Raw genomic sequence first — 22,782 nt, forward strand, 5'->3', positions numbered from 1 at the left:
GTTCAGCCAGGGCCTGCCCCCACTGCTCCTAGACTCCCACATGGCAAGACTGTACCCCTGCCCCAAGTTGCTGTACCGTGTTCAGTTGGGCCCTGAGGAGGAGGATGACATAAGGACTTTTATGCAAACAAGAGAGACCAGAGACTCATGGGGCGCACCCAGACTGAAAAAAAACCCCGAAACAACGAGCCACACAAAAGGGAAGGAATAAAAACAGCACCATCGAACGAGGAAGACCCAGAGGAGTCCCCCGACTTCCCTCCAGAGGCCGACATAACCTCGAGGAGACTCGACTGGGTTGACACCCTAGACTACGAGGCCAAGAGAACGAGTCTTCCTGGGGACTCCCGTGAGGAAGGAAGGCCCAGCTCTGCCCTAGTGACAAAGCTGCATGGATCCTTCTCTTCTGTGGTGTCCAGTGTGCGCAACCCCTCGGGCCCCACCCCAGAGCTGTCCTGTTTAATAAAGGCCTTTTTAAAAGGAACTGGTCTCCTGGCCTGTTCATCACAGAGCCCAAAGCTGCTCTTGTGGAAGCAGAGACTTGAAGCTGCATCAGTCTCTGAATCTTAACTTGGCAGGGACATCCTTGGGCCATCAGTCTCTGGAGAGACAGGCCCTGGAGAAGGCAGGTGCAGCTCTTGTGCACAGAGGATTTGTGCCCTGCTCAGAAGGCAGTTCCTGTCAACTGGGGCACAGAAATCCTCCCTAGGACACAGACAAACGCTATCAAAGATGAGGGCAAGAAACACCAGCCCAAGCTTTTCCAAGCAGATCCATTTGGTTCTTGAAGGTCTGTTCCTAGTGAGGAATCTTTGATGTAAGCAGCAGGACTTTTCTTCTGCCTAGAAGACCTAGTGATATATTACCAAACAGAGAACAGAGCAGAAAAAAAATGCACTTGTGGCTGTCTCAGAATTCTTAATCTATTTTATGAGCCTTAAACACTGCAGCTCTAGGCATTTCTGTGTAGGAATTTGAAAAGTTCCTGAAACACCATTTTTCCTCCTCAGGTGGCTGTTCTAAAGGCAAAGCTTTACTTTCCATGAATACTTATAAACACCAAGAACCTTTTTAGGCTTTTCCTTACATCTCCCCTTGGTCAGGGAAGACAGAAGGAACTAAGCGCATCCCAAAAGAGCATGTGGGTCTTGAGAATGCTGAGCCTTAAAACTGGTGCTGCCTGGAGCAGCAACTTGGAACTCATGTTATGAGCCAGGTCCCTGCCCAGCTGCCCAGCAGGGCTGTGGGGACACAGGGGAGGCAGGGCAGGTGCCAGGGCCAGCAGGGAGCTGGGATGGGGGGAGAGCCAGGGAGGGCCGCTCCAACAGTCCCTGGAATGTTGGGATCTGGACCCTGGCAACCGTCAACAGTCCATGGAATGTTGGGGGTTGCACCCTGGCAACAATACAGAGCTCTTGGCTATTAGGGTTTGGACCCTGGAGCTGTCGACAGCTCATGAGCATTGGGGCTTGGACCTTGCGACGGCCAACAGCACTTTGATCCTGCGTGCTATTGACCCTACAAAGGCCAAGAACCTTTGGAGATTTGGGTTTGGACCCTGCAAAGGCCAAGGGCCTTTTTATATTTGGGTTTGGACCCCACAAAGGCCAAGGGCCTTTGGACACTGGGGTTAAACCCTGCGAAGGCCAAGGGCCTTTGGACACTGCACTTTGGACACTGTTTGTGCCAAGAAGCGGATGGACACGCGACGGGTGAGTGAGAAAGCCACTGCTCTCCTTGTGCCAAGCCCTGCAGGGGCCTGGGTGGGCCTGGGCTGTGCCTCAGGGAAGGCTTCCCTCTGGGAATAGCAAGGGTTTAAGAGCCAGCTGTTCTAGAGCTCCAGCAGCTTTGGTGCTTGCTGTGGGGACAGGCCTGGGAGGGAATGGGGGGCACCTGGCCATCCCAGAGCACAGCCACATCTCCTCCTCCATCCTTGTCCAACGGGAGGGGCCATGGGCACAAACAAGGGTCATCACCTTCCCCTCAGCCTAATTTACAGTGCAGCCTCAGCGCTTCCCAGAGGCAAACATGGGTTTCTCTCAGACATTTCTGAGATGATCCCCAGTGGCCTAGGGGAGGCCATGGGGATAATAGGAAGATGCTGCAAGGGCTGGAACACCTGTGTCAAGGGCAAAGGAGGCAAGAGTTGGGGTTGTCCAGGTGGGAGAAGGTTCCAGGGTGATCTTAGAGGTCCTATCAATGCATGAAGGAAGGGCCTGCAAGAGAGCTGGACAGCGACTTAAGGCAGGGGCCTGCAAGGACAGGACGAGGGAAAATGGCTTCCCACTGAGACAGGGCAGGGATGGATGGGATATTTGCAGGGAATTCTGCCCTGTCAGGGTGCTGGGGCCCTGGCATAGGATGCCCAGGGAAGCTGTGGCTGCCACTGGATCCCTGGCAGTGTTCAAGGCCAGGTTGGATGGGTCTCTGGGCAACTCCCATTTTGGTGTCCTTAGAAATGATGAGACACATTCCAGCATGTTTGTTTGTGCTGCTGTCAAACTAGTGGGCTGAAAATATTCCCAAGGAAGGGAGGAAGAGCTCAGCTGGAATTGCTGCGCTCTGGGACAGGCTGGGAAGCACTTAGATGCGACTGCCTTGGGGGCAGGCATGCAGTCTGAGTGTGCTCTTCCCTGTGCTCTTCCAGGGAGCTCGAGGTCTTTCTCACCAGGGACAATCCTCCCGAGCCCCTGAGGTGAGTAAACTGTGCTGAGCTGGCTGGGATTTTGAAACTGAATGGACACTGGTTCTTGTGGGATCAGAAGAGGCATCTCAGTGGTCCTTTGGAATAGGAAGAGAATGCCTGACTAACAGCTGGATGTGGGCTTTCAGGCACTGATAGACGACGGTGACAGCATGGCCCATTCCATCATCTACACTGACAATCCTGGCAGCATCCTCTCAACTCTGACATCCACGGATAAACAGGATCCCCTTGCATTGCTTCAGGAAGTCTCAGGGAATTGTGAGCGCATGCAGCAGCATATTGATCAAATGGACAAGGAAAACCAAATGGTCACAAGCCGCTATCAGCAGATGAAGAATCTGGTAGAAGGAATCATAGAGTGAGCATTTCCTCCTCCTCCTCCTCCTGCATTCTAGAGGCAATCTGCTTCTAGGTCTGGGAGTTCAGGGGTTCCTGGGTGAAGAAATCATCTGTCCTACCATGTGTGGCTCTTGAGCATCGTCCTGTCAGGGTTTTTCATGCTCTACTGTGACTCCTAAGGCTGTGTGGGAGATGCACAGCCATGTTGGAATAGAAGACTCCTTTTTCTCACCATACCGCTTCCCTGAATTCTGTTCTTTGCGTGCCTCTGCCCAGCCACTGCTTCTCACTGAAGGAAGGCAAAATCCTGCCTTCCTTTCCCTTTGCCTCTGGAGGATTTCCTTGGGAGGGAAAGAGCAAGGTCTTCCTTAGCCCACTGCCCCCTGCTCCAGCCTGGAGTGCTGGAAATGGGATCAGTGACTCTTGAGGCCTCTTTGTTCTTCTGACTGAGCCTTGTCTCTGCAGTTGCTGTGAAAACGTTGAGAAGTCCAGGGAAAAGCTGCAGCAATGCATGGGAATCCCAGAGCCAGGAGCCTTGTGGCTGCGTCAAAGGAACACCGAGCAGCAGAAGGAAACGTCACCCCAGGTGGAAAAGGCCCAGCAGCAGGACAGGATGGAGGTTGGTTTTGGAAATGAGACTGGCTTTCCCTTGAAAACTTGTCTTGGCCCTTCTTGTACAGTGGAGGCTGCACTGGAGGGAGAAGACCCCTCATTGCAGAGCGAGCTGGAATCAAGAGGCAGACACTGGAGGAATTGCAGCTTCAGAGGGATCTGCTGGAGCAAAGGAGGGATGATGTTACCATGGCTCTGGACACCTCATTGCTAGGCAGCACCTGTGGGAGTGGGAGTTGTGCCAGCCAGATCAGCCCAGATGCTGTTTCTGGCAGAAGAAGACAGGGACACTGCTGTGGACAGCTGCCTCAAGATGGCACACGCATTTTTTAGCCAGGGATATGGGTGTTTGTCAGCAATGTGTTGCATGCTTCTGCAAAATTTGTTGCTTTGGGCAGCCACAGAGCCTCTAAAACAGGGAATGGAGCTGGGGAAGAGTCTGGAGCACAGGTTTGACAAGGAGCAGCTGAGGGAGCTGGCGGGGCTCAGCCTGGAGAAAAGGAGGCTCAGGGGGCACCTTCTTGCTCTCTACAGCTTCCTGTGACAGGAAGGTGCAGCAGCTGAGGGTTGGGCTCTGCTCCCAGGGAGCAAGGGACAGGACACGAGGAAACTGCTCCAAGCTGTGCCAGGAGAGGTTTGGATTGGGCGTTACAGGATAGCTGCAAGAGAAGGGTTTGTTTCTGATGGTCCCTCTCAGACAGTCTCACTTCTGGGGTATGTGGTAGGTTTGGCAAATACACAGCAGAGATTTTGCTTTTGGAGAAAAGAGCTCAAAAACACGGTTTGGTCATCTGGCTTGAATAGCAGCAAGGGCCATTAGACACCTTCTTTGTGTAAGACAAGTCAGTGGTATTGTTGGTGTGAATTGCTGCACCAAGACATCTGCATTGGCCACATCAGCCAGACTTCCATCAGTCACTAAATGTCTGCTCACCACAAGAGCCATTTCCCTGCCAAGCATCCCCTCGTTGCAGAGAGCTGCTTTGAACAAGTGAGGAGGTGACATTTTGATGGGGGTTTTGTTCTAGCTGGGGAAATCCTGTATATTTTCCTGTGCTTCAGGGAGCAAAACTGCTTTCCCCAACCTTCCTGAAAATGTCCAGTGCTGAAATAGATCCTGATAGAAATTTTGTTTGCCAAGTGGCACTTGAGGAAGATGCATTACTTTTGGGTAACAACATCACGTTTGGAGTAGGGATGTTTGTTGGCAAGGAGCTGTCAAGTCCCAGGCAAGGCAGCAGGGCCTGACACAGCAGCTCCAAGGTAACAGTGGCAGAGGCTTTTGCAGCCCAGGGTATCAGAGCTGCATAGGGCAGTGCTGTGAACCTTGGAGGCCAGAGCACAGGTGCTCCTTGTCCTCTGGCTGCCTGCGAGGTGGCACTGGCTGGCTCTGCACAGGGCTCCTGAGGAAGGGCTCAAGCTGTACCTTGTCCTGTTTCCAGGTTTCCCAGGAGCAAGAGTCATCGAGCAGGGCTCTGGAGCAGCTGTGCTGGCAATCCTCTGGCCAAGGGCACGCACTGGCCCAGGTGTGCAGAGAGAAGGAGCTGCTGGGCCAGGAGAAGGCTGCCCTTAAGGAAGGAATGGATAACATGGAACGGCACCGACAAGAGCTTTCCAAGCAGCTGGCAGAGACCAGGTAAAGGCAGGGAGCAGAGCCTTTCAGATGTTTTTACATTCCATGGACATAAAATGGAAGTGTCTCATGAAATAAAATATGTCACAATATGAAGGTTATTTTTCTGACATCTAAAGCCAGCAAAGCTCCCTTGAGTCTAGTTGTTGTTCAGACAAAAGTATATTCTGATTTTTTATAAGTGCTGTCATGACCATGAGATTTTTCTGCATCATGCCTAGTAGTTCTGAAATCTCTTAAATACACGGTGTCTGGAAGATGATGTACCTTTATGTCCATTTTCAAGAGCATTAAAAAGTCAGGAGTTGGGCAGGACAAGAGTCTCCCCAGTGTCATAGGTCAGGAACAGCAAGTGAAGATTTGGCTGTTGAGGTCAAGTTGGGCTGGGCTGTGTGTGCTGTGCCAGGCCATAAGGAAGGCCTGGGCACTCCCTCAGAGGGCCCTGCTTTGCTATGGAAATGACACAAAAGTGCCTTCTCTGGACGAGTTTCCATGTGACCCATTTTCCATAGTGATGTGTGGGGATCTTGAGCCTTGTTGTCCTGGAATAACCAGCTGTGGGTGTCAGGAGCAAGCAACTCATGTCTCTCTGTATTTGCAACTTGTAGGTCAGCAAAGGAGAGCCTGGAATTCAGCCTGTCTGCTGCTCAGCAGCAGATATCTCAGCTGGAGATGAGCAGGAACCATCTGAAGGCTCAAGTGCTCACAGTCACGCAGGCCAAGGCAGTGGTAGAAGGTGAGGACCTCGTGTGCTTTGTTTGTGGTGCCACCCCTGCCGAGAAAAGCTAAGCACCCTGTAAAGCCACCTCTGTCCACAGGGCTTCTGAGGAGTGGTGGGGCTGGAGGCACTGAAAGGGCCTGAGGTCAGTAAAGTTAGTAAAGACTCTGACTCCTGCTGTTGGTGGTGTTTGCAGGACAAGTGAAATTCCTGCAACAAGAGCTGAAAGCAGAGAGAGCTCTCAGGAGAAAGGAACAGGAAGAGAGAGCTCAGCAGTTCATGCAGGCAGAGAATCAGTGTCAAGAAAGCCTCAGGCTTCAGGGAACAGCTCAGCAAATGGAAATAAACAAGCTCCTGCAAGACCTGGTAGGGGACAATATGCTTCTGAATTGTCCAAGCTGGGCCTGTGGGAAGGTTCAGCACAAGCAGAGCCTGAGGGTGAGAAAGGGCAGCAATCCTCTGCCAGAGGCCTCCAACTGCTGGGCTGGGCAGCAGAGCCAGCAGCTCAGACTTGGAGGTGTGTGAAGCCCCCCAGGATGGTGCTGGGACAGTAAATGCAGCCGCGGCTCCAGTGAGGGCGTAAGACGAGTTCCAGAGCAGGTTGGGCAGTGCCCACCCAAAGTGTGACAGCCCAGGGCAGGATCATCCCTGAGTCCCTCCTGCCACGGAGCAGATGCCAACATGGAGCAGATGCCAACATGGAGCAGATGCCAATGTGGAGCAGATTCCATCAGTGCTGCTGGCTGCAGGAGTGGGAACTCGGGTCCTTTCTTGCTGTGCTTCCATGATTGACACAGGGATTAGGTTTGGGCTGGAAGCCAATGGAACAGGCCCCTGGTCCTTCAGTGCTTGTGGCTGGGGCATCAGGGAGGGGAAGGTGACACCTCCTTTTGTGAGTGCTTGGGCTCAATGCTTGTGAAGGTTTTTCCCAACAGAAATGATTCCATGAGGCTGTGATTCTTGCAGCTGCTGAGCCTCCTTTTAAATTCCCTGACAGAACATGAATTCTGGAGTGCAGAAAGCCAGTGCTGTTGTCTTTTCAGGTTGGGGTTTGTGGGATGGATGAAGCTTGACATTTTTCAGCAAGGAGCTTGCCTGCAACTTCATCTTGAAAATTTTTCTCCCCTCTTCAGAAAAATGAGCAAGAAAGACACCATGCAGAGTTACAGGAGATGCTGGAGCAATGGCAGGAAGAGAAAGCAAAGAGAGAGCGGGAACACGAGAAGGTGCTGCTTGAGCTGAGGCAGAAAGTTGCCACCCTGCAGGCCCAACAAGATGAACAAATTAGATTTGAAAAAGCCAAGCGACAGGTAATGGTTCTGAAGGGAGAACTGGTGTGATTTTTTGCAAGGCTGGAGCTGTGGAGATAGCAGGCTATGGGGGCTGTGTGGAGCATGTCCTCCATGTCCTCTGCATTGAATTTGGGCAGGTGAAAGGTGATCGGGTCTGTCTTTGGGACCAGGAATGAGCCCTCTCATAGGAAGCCAGGCAAAAACATCAGCTTTAAGCTGAGACTCTTATGCTGCTCTTGTGTTCTGTTTTTCTAAGACATACCTCAGAGTTTCTTCACTGTTCTCTTACCACTCCCCTTCTGGTGTGTGCTGGTAGGTGTTCAGTGCCAAAGTGAGATTATAGGACTTTTGTGGGCACAGGGAGGGTGTAGCAGAAACATTGAAAAAGATGAGAAAAATCTATTTAACGACTCATCAGGAGTATTTCTGAAGAGGAACCCAGAGATGTCTTCTGGGCTGTGTTTTAAGTCACTTCCTGGGCAGCTGTGGCTCCCCAGGGCAGACAGTGGCCCAGGGGAGCAGCAGCCAAGTGCTCTGAGGGCACGTGAGCCCATCCGTCCTTGCCTCTTGCCACACAGATGTTGCAGGCAAGTGTGAAACCCTCTGCTCTTTGCTTCTGTGCAGGTGCTGCAGGAAGAGCAGAATGAGAAGAGGGCTTTAACAGAGACACTGCTCCAAACTCGGGGACAGCTCAGCCAAGCGTGCCAGCAGGTCCAGCAGCTCAGGCAGGCGGTGAAAGAGCAGCAAGAGAAGGGACAGGTAAGTCTGAGTAGGCAGGGAATGGAGTGCAGGGCAGGGACAAGGGCACAAAAGGCAGCTCCTGGGACTGAGGGGGCAAGGGCTGCCTCAGGCTGTGGGAGCACAGAGCCTGGTAAGCTCCAGAGCTCAGGCCCAGGAAGGAGGGCTTGCAGTGCAAGCAGAGCTGGGCCGAGAAGCCACAAGAAGTGGATGAAGGAATGGGATTTTGAAGCAGCAAGTGCAAAAATCTGAGCCTGAGGGCAGGTCCCAGGAAGTCACTCTGCATTTTGTTGCCAGACCATCAAGGCAAAGCTGCAAGCTGAGCTGCAGGAAGCTCACACTGAAATCCAGACAGCGCAGAAGAGGCACAAGGAGGAACTAGAGGGCATCAGAGAGGAGATGAATGTCCTCCTTGAACAGAGGGATGCTCTACAAAAGCAGGTGAGTGAAACAGCAGTGGCCCTGCAGTCAGCCAGGGAAGACTCTGTGGCCTTCTTGCTTTTCCATGGCAGAGCAGCAGCTGATGGGGTGATCCCTGGGGCTGCCTCATGCTGTGGGGGCTCCATGGCAGCTGCTCTGAAGGACACTCAGTGCTCTGCTGAATCTCAGCTGCTGCCCCCTGGACAGCTGGGCCAGTCCTCTGGGCTATTGGCCAGCATCCATCAGCATGGACTCCTGCTGGCCTCTTCTTGGTTTGGGAGGTGCTGTTTTAGGTGCCCATAGTGGGCCACTCAGAGACTTGTTGTCCATATCCATTGTGAATCTGGTGCTTTCAGGACAGGGAGAAATGGGAAGTTGTCCTTTCCCTTTCCTCACGGCCTCTGCTGTGGCTGACAGTGGCAGGCTGTAGCTGTCACCTCTGACTGCTTTGTTCTGTTTGACTGGAGGTGGAAGAGTTGACATCTCAGCTGGCAGCCTCCCGAGAGTTCCAGGAAAGCACAGTCCAGAGAGCCCAGCAAGATGTGAGCGAGGCCCAGGCACAGTTGCAGCAGAAGATGTTGGAGACTGAAGACATCCAGAAGAGGCTGGAGGAGGCAGAAGATCAGAAGAAGGAGCTCCAAGTGCAGCTGCAGAACTTGGAGAGGGAAAGGAATCAATTGGTAGAAGTGGCACAGCAAAATTCAGAATTGCAGGATTCCATGAATGTCCTAGGGAGGGAAAAAGCCAGGTAAATGAAAGCCTGTGGGACTCTGCAATGTGGTGAATGCATTCCCTCCTTGCCATCTTTGCACCTACCTGGGGCTCTGGCAGCATTTCCTAAGTATCAGATTCTGAACTTTCCATGAAGACACATCTCATTATCTTATCTTATCATTATGTTGTGTTCATTCTCTAATATTTTAAGCCTTCAGTTGGAGTTTTTCTGAAGACAAAGGCTTTTGGGGTAGCTCTTTCCCTCTAGGGAGTGTTGTGCTGTTAGGTTAGGTGGGTGTGTTAACAGTGCTGGAGCTGCAGTGTAAGGAGCTGGATACATCCATCAGCTCCACCTTGGCTGCTGTAACTTGAGGCCTTTGGGATCTGATCAGCCTGGCATCTGATGCCTTTACTGGGCAGAACCTTCTTAAGGCCCTGAGTGCTGATCAAGCCCAGATTGCCCTGGGAGGCACCCGAGAAACAAGAATGTCTCTGGTGCATTGTTCCTGATAAAATGCCCCCCCGGTGCCTGGAGGGGCTCAAGCAGGGTCCCTGCCACCCTCCACACTCACAGGTGTTACTGACTGTGCAAAGAATGCAAGAAACCAGAGCAAGGTTAGGGGGGCTCCTCCAGCTGATCAAGTCAAGCCAGTCTTCAGTGCCACAGGATTCTTCTTCCAAGAAGAAGACAAAGGAAAGGCAGAGCACTCTTGCTTGCCTGGAGGTTTCTGCATCTTCCATCAGCTTGAGCTCCAAGCCTCTGTTGCCACTTCTGCCTTGGGCCTTTGTTCCTCCAGCTGAAAGTAGGATGGGTGCTGGTAAATCTCAGGGAACTTCCCAGACGTCCCCTGGCTGTAGGGTGCTGCTCCTCCCACCTGAACATACAAGATGGGGGAAGGAAACGTCTCTTCCATGTTGACCAAACCTCTTCCCCTTGGACCCTGGTTAGTCAGAAGAAAATTCTTCCTCTCCCCTAATGTCTTCATTGCAGGACTTTGTTAGGTTTGTATGCACATTCCCATCTCAAATAGAAGGTAGGCCATGAAGGCAGGAACTCCCTGTTCTTTCAGGAACAAAAGCAGAGTGGGCACATGCTGGGCTGTGACTGCAGGGGGAACAAACAGCCAAGTTGTTTAGACAAACCTCATCGGACAGAGCAGTTTTCTCTGAGGTGGTGCAAGTCCTAGGAGTTTATAAAATGTGATACCATTAGTAATGAGTTGCATGCTTCCCTTCTAGGCTGATTCTGTCTCTGGAGGAAAAGAATGTGTGCCTCAGATCACTGGAAGAAAAGAACCAGGCGCTGAAGGATCAGCTGTCTCAGTTTCATTCTGCTCTTCAGCAGGCCGAACAGTTCTCTTCAATTCGTGCAGGACAACTGCAGGAGCTCAACACCCAGGTAAGCTGTGCATTCCATCCTCTTCTCCAGGGACACACAACACCACCTTTGGCATGCTAGTCCCAACCTCTTTCCCCTCCCTGCAGCATCCACTGCCACCGTGTTCTGCCCAGGGCTGCTGCTGCTGCACCCTCAGGCCAAGGCTGGATCTGGTGTCTGCTGCCGATGTTTTCTCCCATTCTTTCCTGGGGCCCAGCAGGAAATCTGGGAGCAGAAGCAGCAGCACACTCCTCTGGAGCTTCTCTGTCCCTCTGTTAGCAGTGCTGTCCCTGACAGGATTGGTGCCTGTGCCAGGCACTGAGCAATGTGGGGACACAGACGTGGCTATGGCAGGCTGGGCAGGGCACTTCCACCACAGCCAGTTCAGCCCGTGTTCAGAGCTGCAGCCTCAAGGGTGCCCCTTGCATCCCTTTCCCTGCTTTCTCTACCTTTGTCTCCATTGGAATCCTTGGTTCTGCACCTTCTATTTCTGGTGTATTTCTGCCTGAAGTCATTTCTCCATCAATGCTCTCCCTACTGCCCGCTCTGCTGCCTCAGGAGCAGCCCAGTCCCTGAGGCTCTCTGCATCCATCTTCCAGATCCAGGCCCTGCAGGATGCAGTGACAGAGAAGGCAGCTCAGCAGGACACTCGAGAGAAGGAGCTGCTGCAGGAGCTGGAAAAGTCCCGAGTAAGAGAACAGAGCTTGAGGGACGCTATGAATGTGCTGCAGGTTGAGATGTCTGGGCTGCGTCTGAGGCTCCAGAGCTCTGAGGAAAGAGCAGAGGCCATGGCCACACACTGTGAGGCCATGGAGATGGAGCTGAGGATGGCTCAGGCTGACAACAACCAAATCAAGGCCTGCAATCAGGAGCTGCAGACACTGTTGGAGGAAACTCAGCAAGGTACAACTTCTCTCCCATCCATTGCCCCATCCTGTTCCACCAGCGGGGATCTCTGATCCCATGCAGAGGTAAAGGCCTTTGCCCAGAGATGGCAGACAGGAAAAACAACCAGCAGGAGGTTTATCCATCCAAGTGCCAGTGAAAGATTTTTTTAGACAATGATGCTGTGGCTGGCGGTGCCAAAAGGCTCTGCTGTGGCTGATCCCATACACAGCTGGTGCATTTCAGGTGCTGTGTCTGTGCTAAGCAGCTGAAGCTGGATGCCTGAGGCAAATTCTCTCAAGCTCCAAGCCCTGCCAGAGCCTCCAGGCTATTGGCCTCTCTGGAGCAAGGCTGCACAGACATCCCAGCTGCTTTGCCTCTCTTGGATTGTTCACTCTGCACAAGGCCAAGAGCAAACACACTTTGCTATTCCTCTGAACCTTGCCCCTGCCATTCCTGCTTTTTTCTCTGCTTGGAAGTTTCCTTCATTTCTCTCAGTTTTGGAAGCTCTAGTGGGCTTAAGACTTGGTAAACCCAGTCAGGCAGAGAAGACAGTGCTGTTGTCTCTGCAGGGTGCCCATCAGTTTACTTTGCTTTGCTTTCTCCCTTCTCTTTCCCCTTCCCTCCTGCAGCATTATGGAGGGCAGAACAGCAGAAGACCTCTCTAGAAACTGCCTTGAAGGAAGAGGCTGTGACTGTTCGTCAGGAGGTGGCATCACTGCAGAGGAAATTGGAGAGCCAGGAGAAGGAAAGGAAGGATGTGCTGGTGAGAATGCCAGATGCCACAAAGGGCCATTTCCTAGCTATGTTTGCATTTTGTGTTACCAGTTCTAAGGAGCACCTTTTTCCAGTTTAACTTTCCTAATTGCATTCTTCTGAACAAGGAGGAAATGATGTTGTAGCCATGTCAAAGCCAGTTAGCACTGAGGCTGCTGATTTTCCTCCATGCTGGAGTTCTGTGCCCTGGAAGCTTTAGTTCTCCATGTCCACACTGTCTCCATTGACATTGCATGGTTTGGGCAATTTCTGGTGTCCAAATCCATGTTCAGATTTCTAAATATCTGGAGCTGGCAGGAGGGATGAGAAGACCTAGGTTGCTGTTAATTGAAAGGTGTTTGGCCTTGGCCGTGTGAGAGCAGGCAGTGGGGAGAGAAGAGAGGAAAGCCAAGTGCTGATGCAGATCAGGACATGTGCCTGCAAGGGGAGAACTCGTCCTGAGTGGCAGCAGGGAATGACAGACTGATCTGGCCATTGGTGCTGCAAGAGAGGGCAGTGGGGCTCTCGGGGATGCTGCCATGGAAAGTCTACACAGGAGTGTTGGAAAACCACTCCTGTTGCCCCAAGGCCTTGGAATGAAATGCTGAGGGTGTTTGCTCTTCCTTCCCGATGGAGAGCACATCCTCATGGCACTGCCTAAATCCTGCTTAGCATTGACTTGAAATCCTGGCTGCAGTTCTGGCAGCTCGTGCCCAAAGGAACACAGGAGTGGAGCTGCCAGAGGTCGGGGACGGGCAGAAAGGAAGCTGGGATGGGCTGAGCGAGCTGGGAAAGAGGCAGCGTCACGGGGGGCCCAGCCAAGGTCTGCAGCAGCCCGAGAGGCAGAGAGAGAGGGGGGCAGCACGTGCCTGCCCCTGCAGCAGGAGTCCAGATCTGGTATGAGAAGCAAACCAAGAGAGGCAATGAGTGAGTCTTCTCCCTGTTTTGGCAGCATGAACAGGAATTGTGCCAACAGCAGCTGAGAGACCTGCAAAAGCTCATGGGTGCACCTGACATCCGAAGTCAGCAGGAAAGAATACAACAATTGGACACCGGAAAGGAAACCAAGCAGGAAGAGTTGAAGCATGGCACTGCTATTTTGAAAGAAGGGAGAGGAAATGCTCTTAGTTCTGCACTGACCAACTGTCAAATTGCCAAAGGGGCTCTGAAGAAATACTTTCCTGTCCTGGAGGGAAAGACATATCTCCAGGTAGGCAGAGGCACTGACCTCCACTCCAATGTCCCTGAAGGATTCCAGTGATATTTCCCATAAAGAAGTGGGACTCTATATCCCTGTGAGTCCAGGCCTGCTTGGCCAAAGCAGCCCAAGCTGCGGCAGGCAGCCTTGTCTGTCTGCCTGGCCCCAGCCAGAGACCATTGACTGGCAGATTGTTTCCTGGCATGCCCAGAATGACTGCTACAGCTCTGGAGTTTGCTGCTCAGATCAGCTGCAGGCCAAATGCTGGGCATGGGGAGCTGCTTCTCCTGTGCTCACACAAGATCATGGCAACACGTGGGGATTTGGATTTGGTGTGGGAAGGAATGGAGCAGGTGAGCAGGGCGATGGACTAAACCCAGCAGAGTTTTGTACCAAGAGATCTGAGCAGCAGCAGCTGCACTGCTGGTGCTTAGCGTAAATTGTATTGGCAGCTGTGGAAGATGCAGTGTTTTTGGGTAACAACATCACATTTGGAGTAGGGATGTTTGTTGGCAAGGAGCTGTCTGGTCCCAGGCAAGGCAGCCGGGCCTGACACAGCAGCTCCAAGGTAACAGTGGCAGAGGCTTTTGCAGCCCAGGGTATCAGAGCTGCATAGGGCAGATGCTGTGAACCTTTGAGGCCAGAGCACAGGTGCTCCTTGTCCTCTGGCTGCCTGCGAGGTGGCACTGGCTGGCTCTGCACAGGGATCCTGAGGAAGGATGAGAAGGATGAGAAAAATCTATTTAACGACTCATCTGGAGTATTTCTGAAGAGGAACCCAGAGATGTCTTCTGGGCTGTGTTTTAAGTCACTTCCTGGGCAGCTGTGGCTCCCCAGGGCAGACAGTGGCCCAGGGGAGCAGCAGCCAAGTGCTCTGAGGGCGCGTGAGCCCATCCGTCCTTGCCTCTTGCCACACAGATGTTGCAGGCAAGTGTGAAACCCTCTGCTCTTTGCTTCTGTGCAGGTGCTGCAGGAAGAGCAGAATGAGAAGAGGGCTTTAACAGAGACACTGCTCCAAATTTGGGGAGAGCTCAGCCAAGTGTGCCAGCAGGTCCAGCAGCTCAGGCAGGAGGTGAAAGAGCAGCAAGAGAAGGGACAGGTAAGTCTGAGTAGGCAGGGAATGGAGTGCAGGGCAGGGACAAGGGCACAAAAGGCAGCTCCTGGGACTGAGGGGGCAAGGGCTGCCTCAGGCTGTGGGAGCACAGAGCCTGGTAAGCTCCAGAGCTCAGGCCCAGGAAGGAGGGCTTGCAGTGCAAGCAGAGCTGGGTCGAGAAGCCACAAGAAGTGGATGAAGGAATGGGATTTTGAGGCAGCAAGTGCAAAAATCTGAGCCTGAGGGCAGGTCCTAGGAAGTCACTCTGCATTTTGTTGCCAGACCATCAAGGCAAAGCTGCAAGCTGAGCTGCAGGAAGCTCACACTGAAATCCAGACAGCGCAGAAGAGGCACAAGGAGGAACTAGAGGGCATCAGAGAGGAGATGAATGTCCTCCTTGAACAGAGGGATGCTCTACAAAAGCAGGTGAGTGAAATAGCAGTGGCCCTGCAGTCACCCAGGGAGGACTCTGTGGCCTTCTTGCTTTTCCATGGCAGAGCAGCAGCTGATGGGGTGATCCCTGGGGCTGCCTCATGCTGTGGGGGCTCCATGGCAGCTGCTCTGAAGGACACTCAGTGCTCTGCTGAATCTCAGCTGCTGCCCCCTGGACAGCTGGGCCAGTCCTCTGGGCTGTTGGCCAGCACCCATCAGCATGGACTCCTGCTGGCCTCTTCTTGGTTTGGGAGGTGCTGTTTTAGGTGCCCATAGTGGGCCACTCAGAGACTTGTTGTCCATATCCATTGTGAATCTGGTGCTTTCAGGACAGGGAGAAATGTGAAGTTGTCCTTTCCCTTTCCTCACGGCCTCTGCTGTGGCTGACAGTGGCAGGCTGTGGCTGTCGCCTCTGACTGCTTTGTTCTGTTTGACTGGAGGTGGATGAGTTGACATCTCAGCTGGCAGCCTCCCGAGAGTTCCTGGAAAGCACAGTCCAGAGAGCCCAGCAAGATGTGAGCGAGGCCCAGGCACAGTCAAGGCAGAAGATGTTGGAGACTGAGCACATCCAGAAGAGGCTGGAGGAGGCAGAAGATCAGAAGAAGGAGCTACAAGTGCAGCTGCAGAAACTGGAGAGGGAAAGGAATCAATTGGTAGAAGTGGCACAGCAAAATTCAGAATTGCAGGATTCCATGAATGTCCTAGGGAGGGAAAAAGCCAGGTAAATGAAAGCCTGTGGGACTCTGCAATGTGGTGAATGCATTCCCTCCTTGCCATCTTTGCACCTACCTGGGGCTCTGGCAGCATTTCCTAAGTATCAGATTCTGAACTCTCCATGAAGACACATCTCATTATCTTATCTTATCATTATGTTGTGTTCATTCTCTAATATTTTAAGCCTTCAGTTGGAGTTTTTCTGAAGACAAAGGCTTTTGGGGTAGCTCTTTCCCTCTAGGGAGTGTTGTGCTGTTAGGTTAGGTGGGTGTGTTAACAGTGCTGGAGCTGCAGTGTAAGGAGCTGGATACATCCATCAGCTCCACCTTGGCTGCTGTAACTTGAAGCCTTTGGGATCTGATCAGCCTGGCATCTGATGCCTTTGCTGGGCAGAACCTTCTTAAGGCCCTGAGTGCTGATCAAGCCCAGATTGCCCTGGGAGGCACCCAAGAAACAAGAATGTCTCTGGTGCATTGTTCCTGATAAAATGCCCCCCCGGTGCCTGGAGGGGCTCAAGCAGGGTCCCTGCCACCCTCCACACTCACAGGTGTTACTGACTGTGCAAAGAATGCAAGAAACCAGAGCAAGGTTAGGGGGGCTCCTCCAGCTGATCAAGTCAAGCCAGTCTTCAGTGCCACAGGATTCTTCTTCCAAGAAGAAGACAAAGGAAAGGCAGAGCACTCTTGCTTGCCTGGAGGTTTCTGCATCTTCCATCAGCTTGAGCTCCAAGCCTCTGTTGCCACTTCTGCCTTGGGCCTTTGTTCCTCCAGCTGAAAGTAGGATGGGTGCTGGTAAATCTCAGGGAACTTCCCAGACGTCCCCTGGCTGTAGGGTGCTGCTCCTCCCACCTGAACATACAAGATGGGGGAAGGAAACGTCTCTTCCATGTTGACCAAACCTCTTCCCCTTGGAGCCTGGTTAGTCAGAAGAAAATTCTTCCTCTCCCCTAATGTCTTCATTGCAGGACTTTGTTAGGTTTGTATTCATTTTCCCATCTCAAATAGAAGGTAGGCCATGAAGGCAGGAACTCCCTGTTCTTTCAGGAACAAAAGCAGAGTGGGCACATGCTGGGCTGTGACTGCAGGGGGAACAAACAGCCAAGTTGTTTAGACAAACCTCATCGGACAGAGCAGTTTTCTCTGAGGTGGTGCAAGTCCTAGGAGTTTATAAAATGTGATACCATTAGTAATGAGTTGCATGCTTCCCTTTAGGCTGATTCTGTCTCTGGAGGAAAAGAATGTGTGCCTCAGATCACTGGAAGAAAAGAACCAGGCGCTGAAGGATCAGCTGTCTCAGTTTCATTCTGCTCTTCAGCAGGCCAAACTGGTCTCTTCAATTTGTGCCAGAAAAATGCAGAAACTCAACACCCAGGTAAGCTGTGCACTCCATCCTCTTCTCCAGGGACACACAACACCACCTTTGGCATGCTAGTCCCAACCTCTTTCCCCTCCCTGCAGCATCCACTGCCACCGTGTTCTTCCCAGGCCTGCTGCTGCTGCTGCACCCTCAGGCCAAGGCTGGATCTGGTGTCTGCTGCCGATGTTTTCTCCCATTCTTTCCTGGGGCCCAGCAGGAAATCTGGGAGCAGAAGCAGCAGCACACTCCTCTGGAGCTTCTCTGTCCCTCTGTTAGCAGTGCTGTCCCTGACAGGATTGGTGCCTGTGCCAGGCACTGAGCAATGTGGGGACACAGACGTGGCTATGGCAGGCTGGGCAGGGCACTTCCACCACAGCCAGTTCAGCCCGTGTTCAGAGCTGCAGCCTCAAGGATGCCCCTTGCCTCCCTTTCCCTGCTTTCTCTACCTTTGTCTCCATTGGAATCCTTGGTTCTGCACCGTCTATTTCTGGTGTATTTCTGCCTGAAGTCATTTCTCCATCAATGCTCTCCCTACTGCCCGCTCTGCTGCCTCAGGAGCAGCCCAGTCCCTGAGGCTCTCTGCATCCATCTTCCAGATCCAGGCCCTGCAGGATGCAGTGACAGAGAAGGCAGCTCAGCAGGACACTCGAGAGAAGGAGCTGCTGCAGGAGCTGGAAAAGTCCCGAGCAGGAGAACAGAGCTTGAGGATCTCTGTGCATTTGCTGCAGGCTGAGGTGTCTGAGCTGCGTCTGAGGCTCCAGAGCTCTGATGACAAAGCTCTTACGTCAGCCATACAGTGTGAGACTGTGAAGCTGGAGCTGAAGAAGATACAGACTCAGAGGAACAACCTCAGAACCCGCAACCTGGAGCTGCCGAAGGACTTGGAGGAAATTGAGAGAGGTACAACTTGTGCCCCCCCACTCTCTGCCCCATCCTGTTCCACCAGCGGGGATCTCTGATCCCACACAGAGCTAAAGGCCTGTGCCCAGAGATGGCAGACAGGAAAAACAACCGGCACGAGATTTATACATCCAAGTGACTGTGAAATCTTTTTCTCAATAAAAATGCTGTGGCTGATCCCATACACAGCTGGTGCATTTCAGGTGCTGTGTCTGTGCTAAGCAGCTGAAGCTGGATGCCTGAGGCAAATTCTCTCAAGCTCCAGGCCCTGCCAGAGCCTCCAGGCTATTGGCCTCTCTGGAGCAGGGCTGCACAGACATCCCAGCTGCTTTGCCTCTCTTGGATTGTTCACTCTGCACAAGGCCAAGAGCAAACACACTTTGCTATTCCTCTGAACCTTGCCCCTGCCATTCCTGCTTTTTTCTCTGCCTGGAAGTTTCCTTCATTTCTCTCAGTTTTGGAAGCTCTAGTGGGCTTAAGATTTGGTAAACCCAGTCAGGCAGAGAAGACAGTGCTGTTGTCTCTGCAGGATGAACATCAGTTTACTTTACTTTGCTTTCCTCCTTCTCCTTCCCCTTTCCTGCTACAGATTTGTGTAGGGCTGAAAACAAGCACATTTCTCGAGAAACTGCCTTGAAGGAAGAGGCTGTGACTGTTCGTCAGGAGGTGGCATCACTGCAGAGGAAATTGGAGAGCCAGGAGAAGGAAAGGAAGGATGTGCTGGTGAGAATGCCAGATGCCACAAAGGGCCATTTCCTAGCTATGTTTGCATTTTGTGTTACCAGTTCAAAGGAGCACCTTTTTCCAGTTTAACTTTCCTAATTGCATTCCTCTGAACAAGGAGGAAATGATGTTGTAGCCATGTCAAAGCCAGTTAGCACTGAGGCTGCTGATTTTCCTCCATGCTGGAGTTCTGTGCCCTGGAAGCTTTAGTTCTCCATGTCCACACTGTCTCCATTGACATTGCATGGTTTGGGCAATTTCTGGTGTCCAAATCCATGTTCAGATTTCTAAATATCTGGAGCTGGCAGGAGGGATGAGAAGACCTAGGTTGCTGTTAATTGAAAGGTGTTTGGCCTTGGCCGTGTGAGAGCAGGCAGTGGGGAGAGAAGAGAGGAAAGCCAAGTGCTGATGCAGATCAGGATGTGTGCCTGCAAGGGGAGAACTCGTCCTGAGTGGCAGCAGGGAATGACAGACTGATCTGGCCATTGGTGCTGCAAGAGAGGGCAGTGGGGCTCTCGGGGATGCTGCCATGGAAAGTCTACACAGGAGTGCTGGAAAACCACTCCTGTTGCCCCAAGGCCTTGGAATGAAATGCTGAAGGTGTTTGCTCCTCCTTCCTGATGGAGAGCACATCCTCATGGCACTGCCTAAATCCTGCTTAGCATTGACTTGAAATCCTGGCTGCAGTTCTGGCAGCTCGTGCCCAAAGGAACACGGGAGTGGAGCTGCCAGAGGTCGGGGACGGGCAGAAAGGAAGCTGGGATGGGCTGAGCGAGCTGGGAAAGAGGCAGCGTCACGGGGGGCCCAGCCAAGGTCTGCAGCAGCCCGAGAGGCAGAGAGAGAGGGGGGCAGCACGTGCCTGCCCCTGCAGCAGGAGTCCAGATCTGGTATGAGAAGCAAACCAAGAGAGGCAATGAGTGAGTCTTCTCCCTGTTTTGGCAGCATGAACAGGAATTGTACCAACAGCAGCTGAGAGACCTGCAAAAGCTCATGGGTGCACCTGACATCCGAAGTCAGCAGGAAAGAATACAACAATTGGACACCGGAAAGGAAACCAAGCAGGAAGAGTTGAAGCATGGCACTGCTATTTTGAAAGAAGGGAGAGGAAATGCTCTTAGTTCTGCACTGACCAACTGTCAAATTGCCAAAGGGGCTCTGAAGAAATACTTTCCTGTCCTGGAGGGAAAGACATATCTCCAGGTAGGCAGAGGCACCGACCTTCAGTCCACTCCAATGTCCCTGAAGGATTCCAGTGATATTTCCCATAAAGAAGTGGGACTCTATATCCCTGTGAGTCCAGGTCTGCTTGGCCAAAGCAGCCCAGGCTGCGGCAGGCAGCCTTGTCTGTCTGCCTGGCCCCAGCCAGAGACCATTGACTGGCAGATTGTTTCCTGGCATGCCCAGAATGACTGCTACAGCTCTGGAGTTTGCTGCTCAGATCAGCTGCAGGCCAAATGCTGGGCATGGGGAGCTGCTTCTCCTGTGCCCACACAAGATCATGGCAACACGTGGGGATTTGGATTTGGTGTGGGAAGGAATGGAGCAGGTGAGCAGGGCGATGGACTAAACCCAGCAGAGTTTTGTACCAAGAGATGTGAGCAGCAGCAGCTGCACTGCTGGTGCCTCGAGGATGCTTGCCAAGATGGAGATTTCTGAGGGACAGCTCTTGTGGTGTTTGAAATAAGGCAATCATCTCCCCTCTGAATCCCCAGCAGGCTGTTGGAGCACAAGAAGAGCAGCTGTTACGTGTCTCACAGATCATGCTGGAACCAAATCAGCCGGTTGCATCAGCTCAGGAAAAGACAGAGACTCCTGAATTAACCACTGAGCCCAGGAGAACTTTTGAGCAGGTAAAATGGGCTTTCTGTGCCTCCACGGAGCCTCAGGCTCCTCTGGAGCACAGCACGTTTGCCCAGGCAGTGCTTTGCAGTGCCCTGCTTGTTTCCTTGCCTCTCCCTTTCCCTGCTGTGGGCACAGCCTTTTGTTCTGTCTCTTGCGGCAGCCCATGGCTTTCTCAAAGGTGCCTTCACTGCACTGTCTCCCTCCCTGGCCCCGTGTCCCTGGACACACCCTGGCCTCTCTTGTGCAGCCCCCAGCGAGAACTTTTTGCCCCCAGTGTTGTCTGGTGCAATTCAGGATCTCAGTGCAGAGATCTTGCATTGATGTCCAGAGGTTCTTTTGCCCCATGTTTGTTGACAGATTTCTGTGACCCTTTCTCCCATCCAATGTGCAGGTGGAACCTGAAGGGAGAAGAATCAGAATTTTTAGGAGAGTGTTCCCCCCAGACTCCTTTATGTTGCGTTTCCCGAAGTCTCACCGGCAAAATAGGTTCAGTTCTCAAAGAGAAGAGTCCTCCAGCAGCTCAGGGGAGCAGCAGTAGCCCTCCTGCTGATGCACAGCCTGTGGAGCAAGGGGTCAGTGGCCCAAATGTGTCCTTTGGAAATCAGAGTTGGGTTCCTCACTGCTGTTGGAACTCCCTCTGCTAGACCTGTGGGGGCTGAGGGATGTACTGGGAAGGGTTTGGCAGCCTTGGAATGGACTTGTTGATCATCTGAGCTCTGTTCAGGGCCAGTCTGGGAGCCTGTTCCTTTCCCCTTCCCCGAGGGCAGAGTGTTGGTGAGGGCTGCAGTTGGAGGCTGTGTCTGCCCTGACAGCCGGTACCGTGGGGCTGTGGATGCTGCTGCCAGCGTGGGCTTGTCTGAGCCGGGCCTTGTGCCTCTTTCAGGTGTCCCTGCTGCAGTCACAGCTGGCCCAAGACCGACAGCACCACCTGGAGAGCTGTGCAGGGAGCAGGCACGAGACACTCCCGTCGAGTCACAGGGAGCAGAAGGGATCTCCTTGCTTCCTAAACTTCTCAGGAGCCAGAGTGCAGTTGGATGTAGTATTAGCCTTAGATTTTGTCAGTAGTTTATGTTTAAAGTATAGTTATAGGTGTAAGTGAACCTTTATACAACAGTGTTCCATAGGATGTAAGATGTATTTATAGACAAATAAAGAGGTTGTTATGATCGCGATTAAACTAGAAGATCTTTATCAGAATTACTTACTACCCAGTACAGGGTATATAATTATAACTTCCAGTATAGTGCGTTATATTTGAAGCATCTTTGAAGCAATTCTATTCAAGCCAGCAAAACCAATTCCTAATCAGAGATTGATCACCCAGACCAATGATCATGGGCAAAGATTTCTCTCAGCCTCAAGGAGTGACACTGAGGGACATTGTCACTCCAGGGAGGAATCTGCAGAAAGGAGACATGTGCCATAATCCACTTTGGTGAGGGCAGGAGACTCCTTCCATGTGTGGAGCTTTTTCATTTGTCCTTAGGAAACTGCAACCTGCTTTATTCTGAGAGTCACAGAATCTCAGGCTGGGTGAGCTTGGAGGCACTTCTGGAGGTCACTTTGCACAACCCCTGCCCCATCAGGACCACCCAGAGCCAGCTGCCCAGGATGTGTCCAGGTGGCTTTTGAGTCTCTCCCAGGGTGGAGGCTGCATCACCTCACTGGGCACCTGCACCAGTGCTTGGCCACCTTCCCAGTGCAGAAACTGAGAGCTTAAGTAGCAGCCATGACAAACCTGACTTGATAATTAAAGAAACCCCTCTTAACATAAAAACAGAAAAGGGTAGGCTGATTTCTAGCCTACGGTATTGGTGGAACTTGGGGGTGAAGAAAGGGGTACCAAAGGGTTTAATGGTTAACCTGCCGCTTGAAAAATTAAGTAAATTGGTCTCTCAGTGGCAGGATTCCAGCCCCATTGTACCAAGCACTCCACCTCGCCCTCAACTGATTCTGGGCAGTGGGCCAAAGCAATTTTTCTTCATGTTGATTGTCTCTCTCTCCATCTCTCTGGGAAAAAGGAGTAATCTGTACGTTTTATCCAGATAGTAAAAGAATTAAAGTCCCAGAAAAGCTGCAAGTGTTCATGGTGTCAGGTTTCAGTCCAGCAGCAGAAACTACAAACTAAGCCAGGCCTTGTCCGGCCTGGAGGGGCGGGGGGAAGGCCGAGACAGAGCCTGTTAACCTTGTTAGAAGCCAGAAACCCCCAAAAAACCAAGAGAACTCTGGCTTTATATCTTAAGGCAGTGTTCAAAAGTTCATCTCACTTTTCAATGGTCAAAACTGCTGTCAATTCGTAGAAATGACCAATAATTGGTCAGGAGAAAAGACT

General features: G+C 52.2%; 1 protein-coding gene across 2 annotated transcripts; it reads left to right on the forward strand.

Annotated features, from left to right (window-relative positions):
- The first annotated feature begins 525 nt into the window (after positions 1-525).
- LOC111942392 (uncharacterized) lies at positions 526-21,627 on the forward strand. Of its 2 annotated transcripts, none has more exons than XM_086853452.1 (25): positions 526-1,712; positions 2,648-2,695; positions 2,833-3,065; positions 3,512-3,665; positions 5,101-5,294; positions 5,900-6,027; positions 6,206-6,375; positions 7,143-7,319; positions 7,926-8,060; positions 8,337-8,480; positions 8,927-9,207; positions 10,413-10,572; positions 11,151-11,454; positions 12,069-12,202; positions 13,145-13,402; positions 14,355-14,489; positions 14,766-14,909; positions 15,356-15,636; positions 16,841-17,000; positions 17,582-17,885; positions 18,475-18,608; positions 19,551-19,808; positions 20,321-20,458; positions 20,842-21,022; positions 21,334-21,627. In XM_086853452.1, the coding sequence occupies exons 1-24, from the start codon at positions 1,698-1,700 to the stop codon at positions 20,986-20,988; spliced, it is 4,236 nt and encodes a 1,411-aa protein (XP_086709578.1). In that variant the 5' UTR covers positions 526-1,697; the 3' UTR covers positions 20,989-21,022; positions 21,334-21,627. The 2 variants fall into 2 exon arrangements, with proteins under 2 accessions (XP_086709578.1, XP_086709579.1); XM_086853453.1 differs by having other exon boundaries at positions 20,324-20,458.
- Positions 21,628-22,782: the final 1,155 nt, after the last annotated feature.

This window comes from Cyanistes caeruleus, chromosome 16 (assembly GCF_971803275.1).
Source record: "Cyanistes caeruleus chromosome 16, bCyaCae1.hap1.1, whole genome shotgun sequence".
Lineage (NCBI taxonomy): Eukaryota > Metazoa > Chordata > Aves > Passeriformes > Paridae > Cyanistes > Cyanistes caeruleus.

Excerpts from the sequence above, each read along its gene's own strand:
- LOC111942392 (XM_086853452.1), top strand. Across the intron at positions 5,295-5,899 it reads AAGCAGCTGGCAGAGACCAG|GTCAGCAAAGGAGAGCCTGG; the intron begins GTAAAGGCAGGG and ends TGCAACTTGTAG. Across the intron at positions 15,637-16,840 it reads CTAGGGAGGGAAAAAGCCAG|GCTGATTCTGTCTCTGGAGG; the intron begins GTAAATGAAAGC and ends GCTTCCCTTTAG.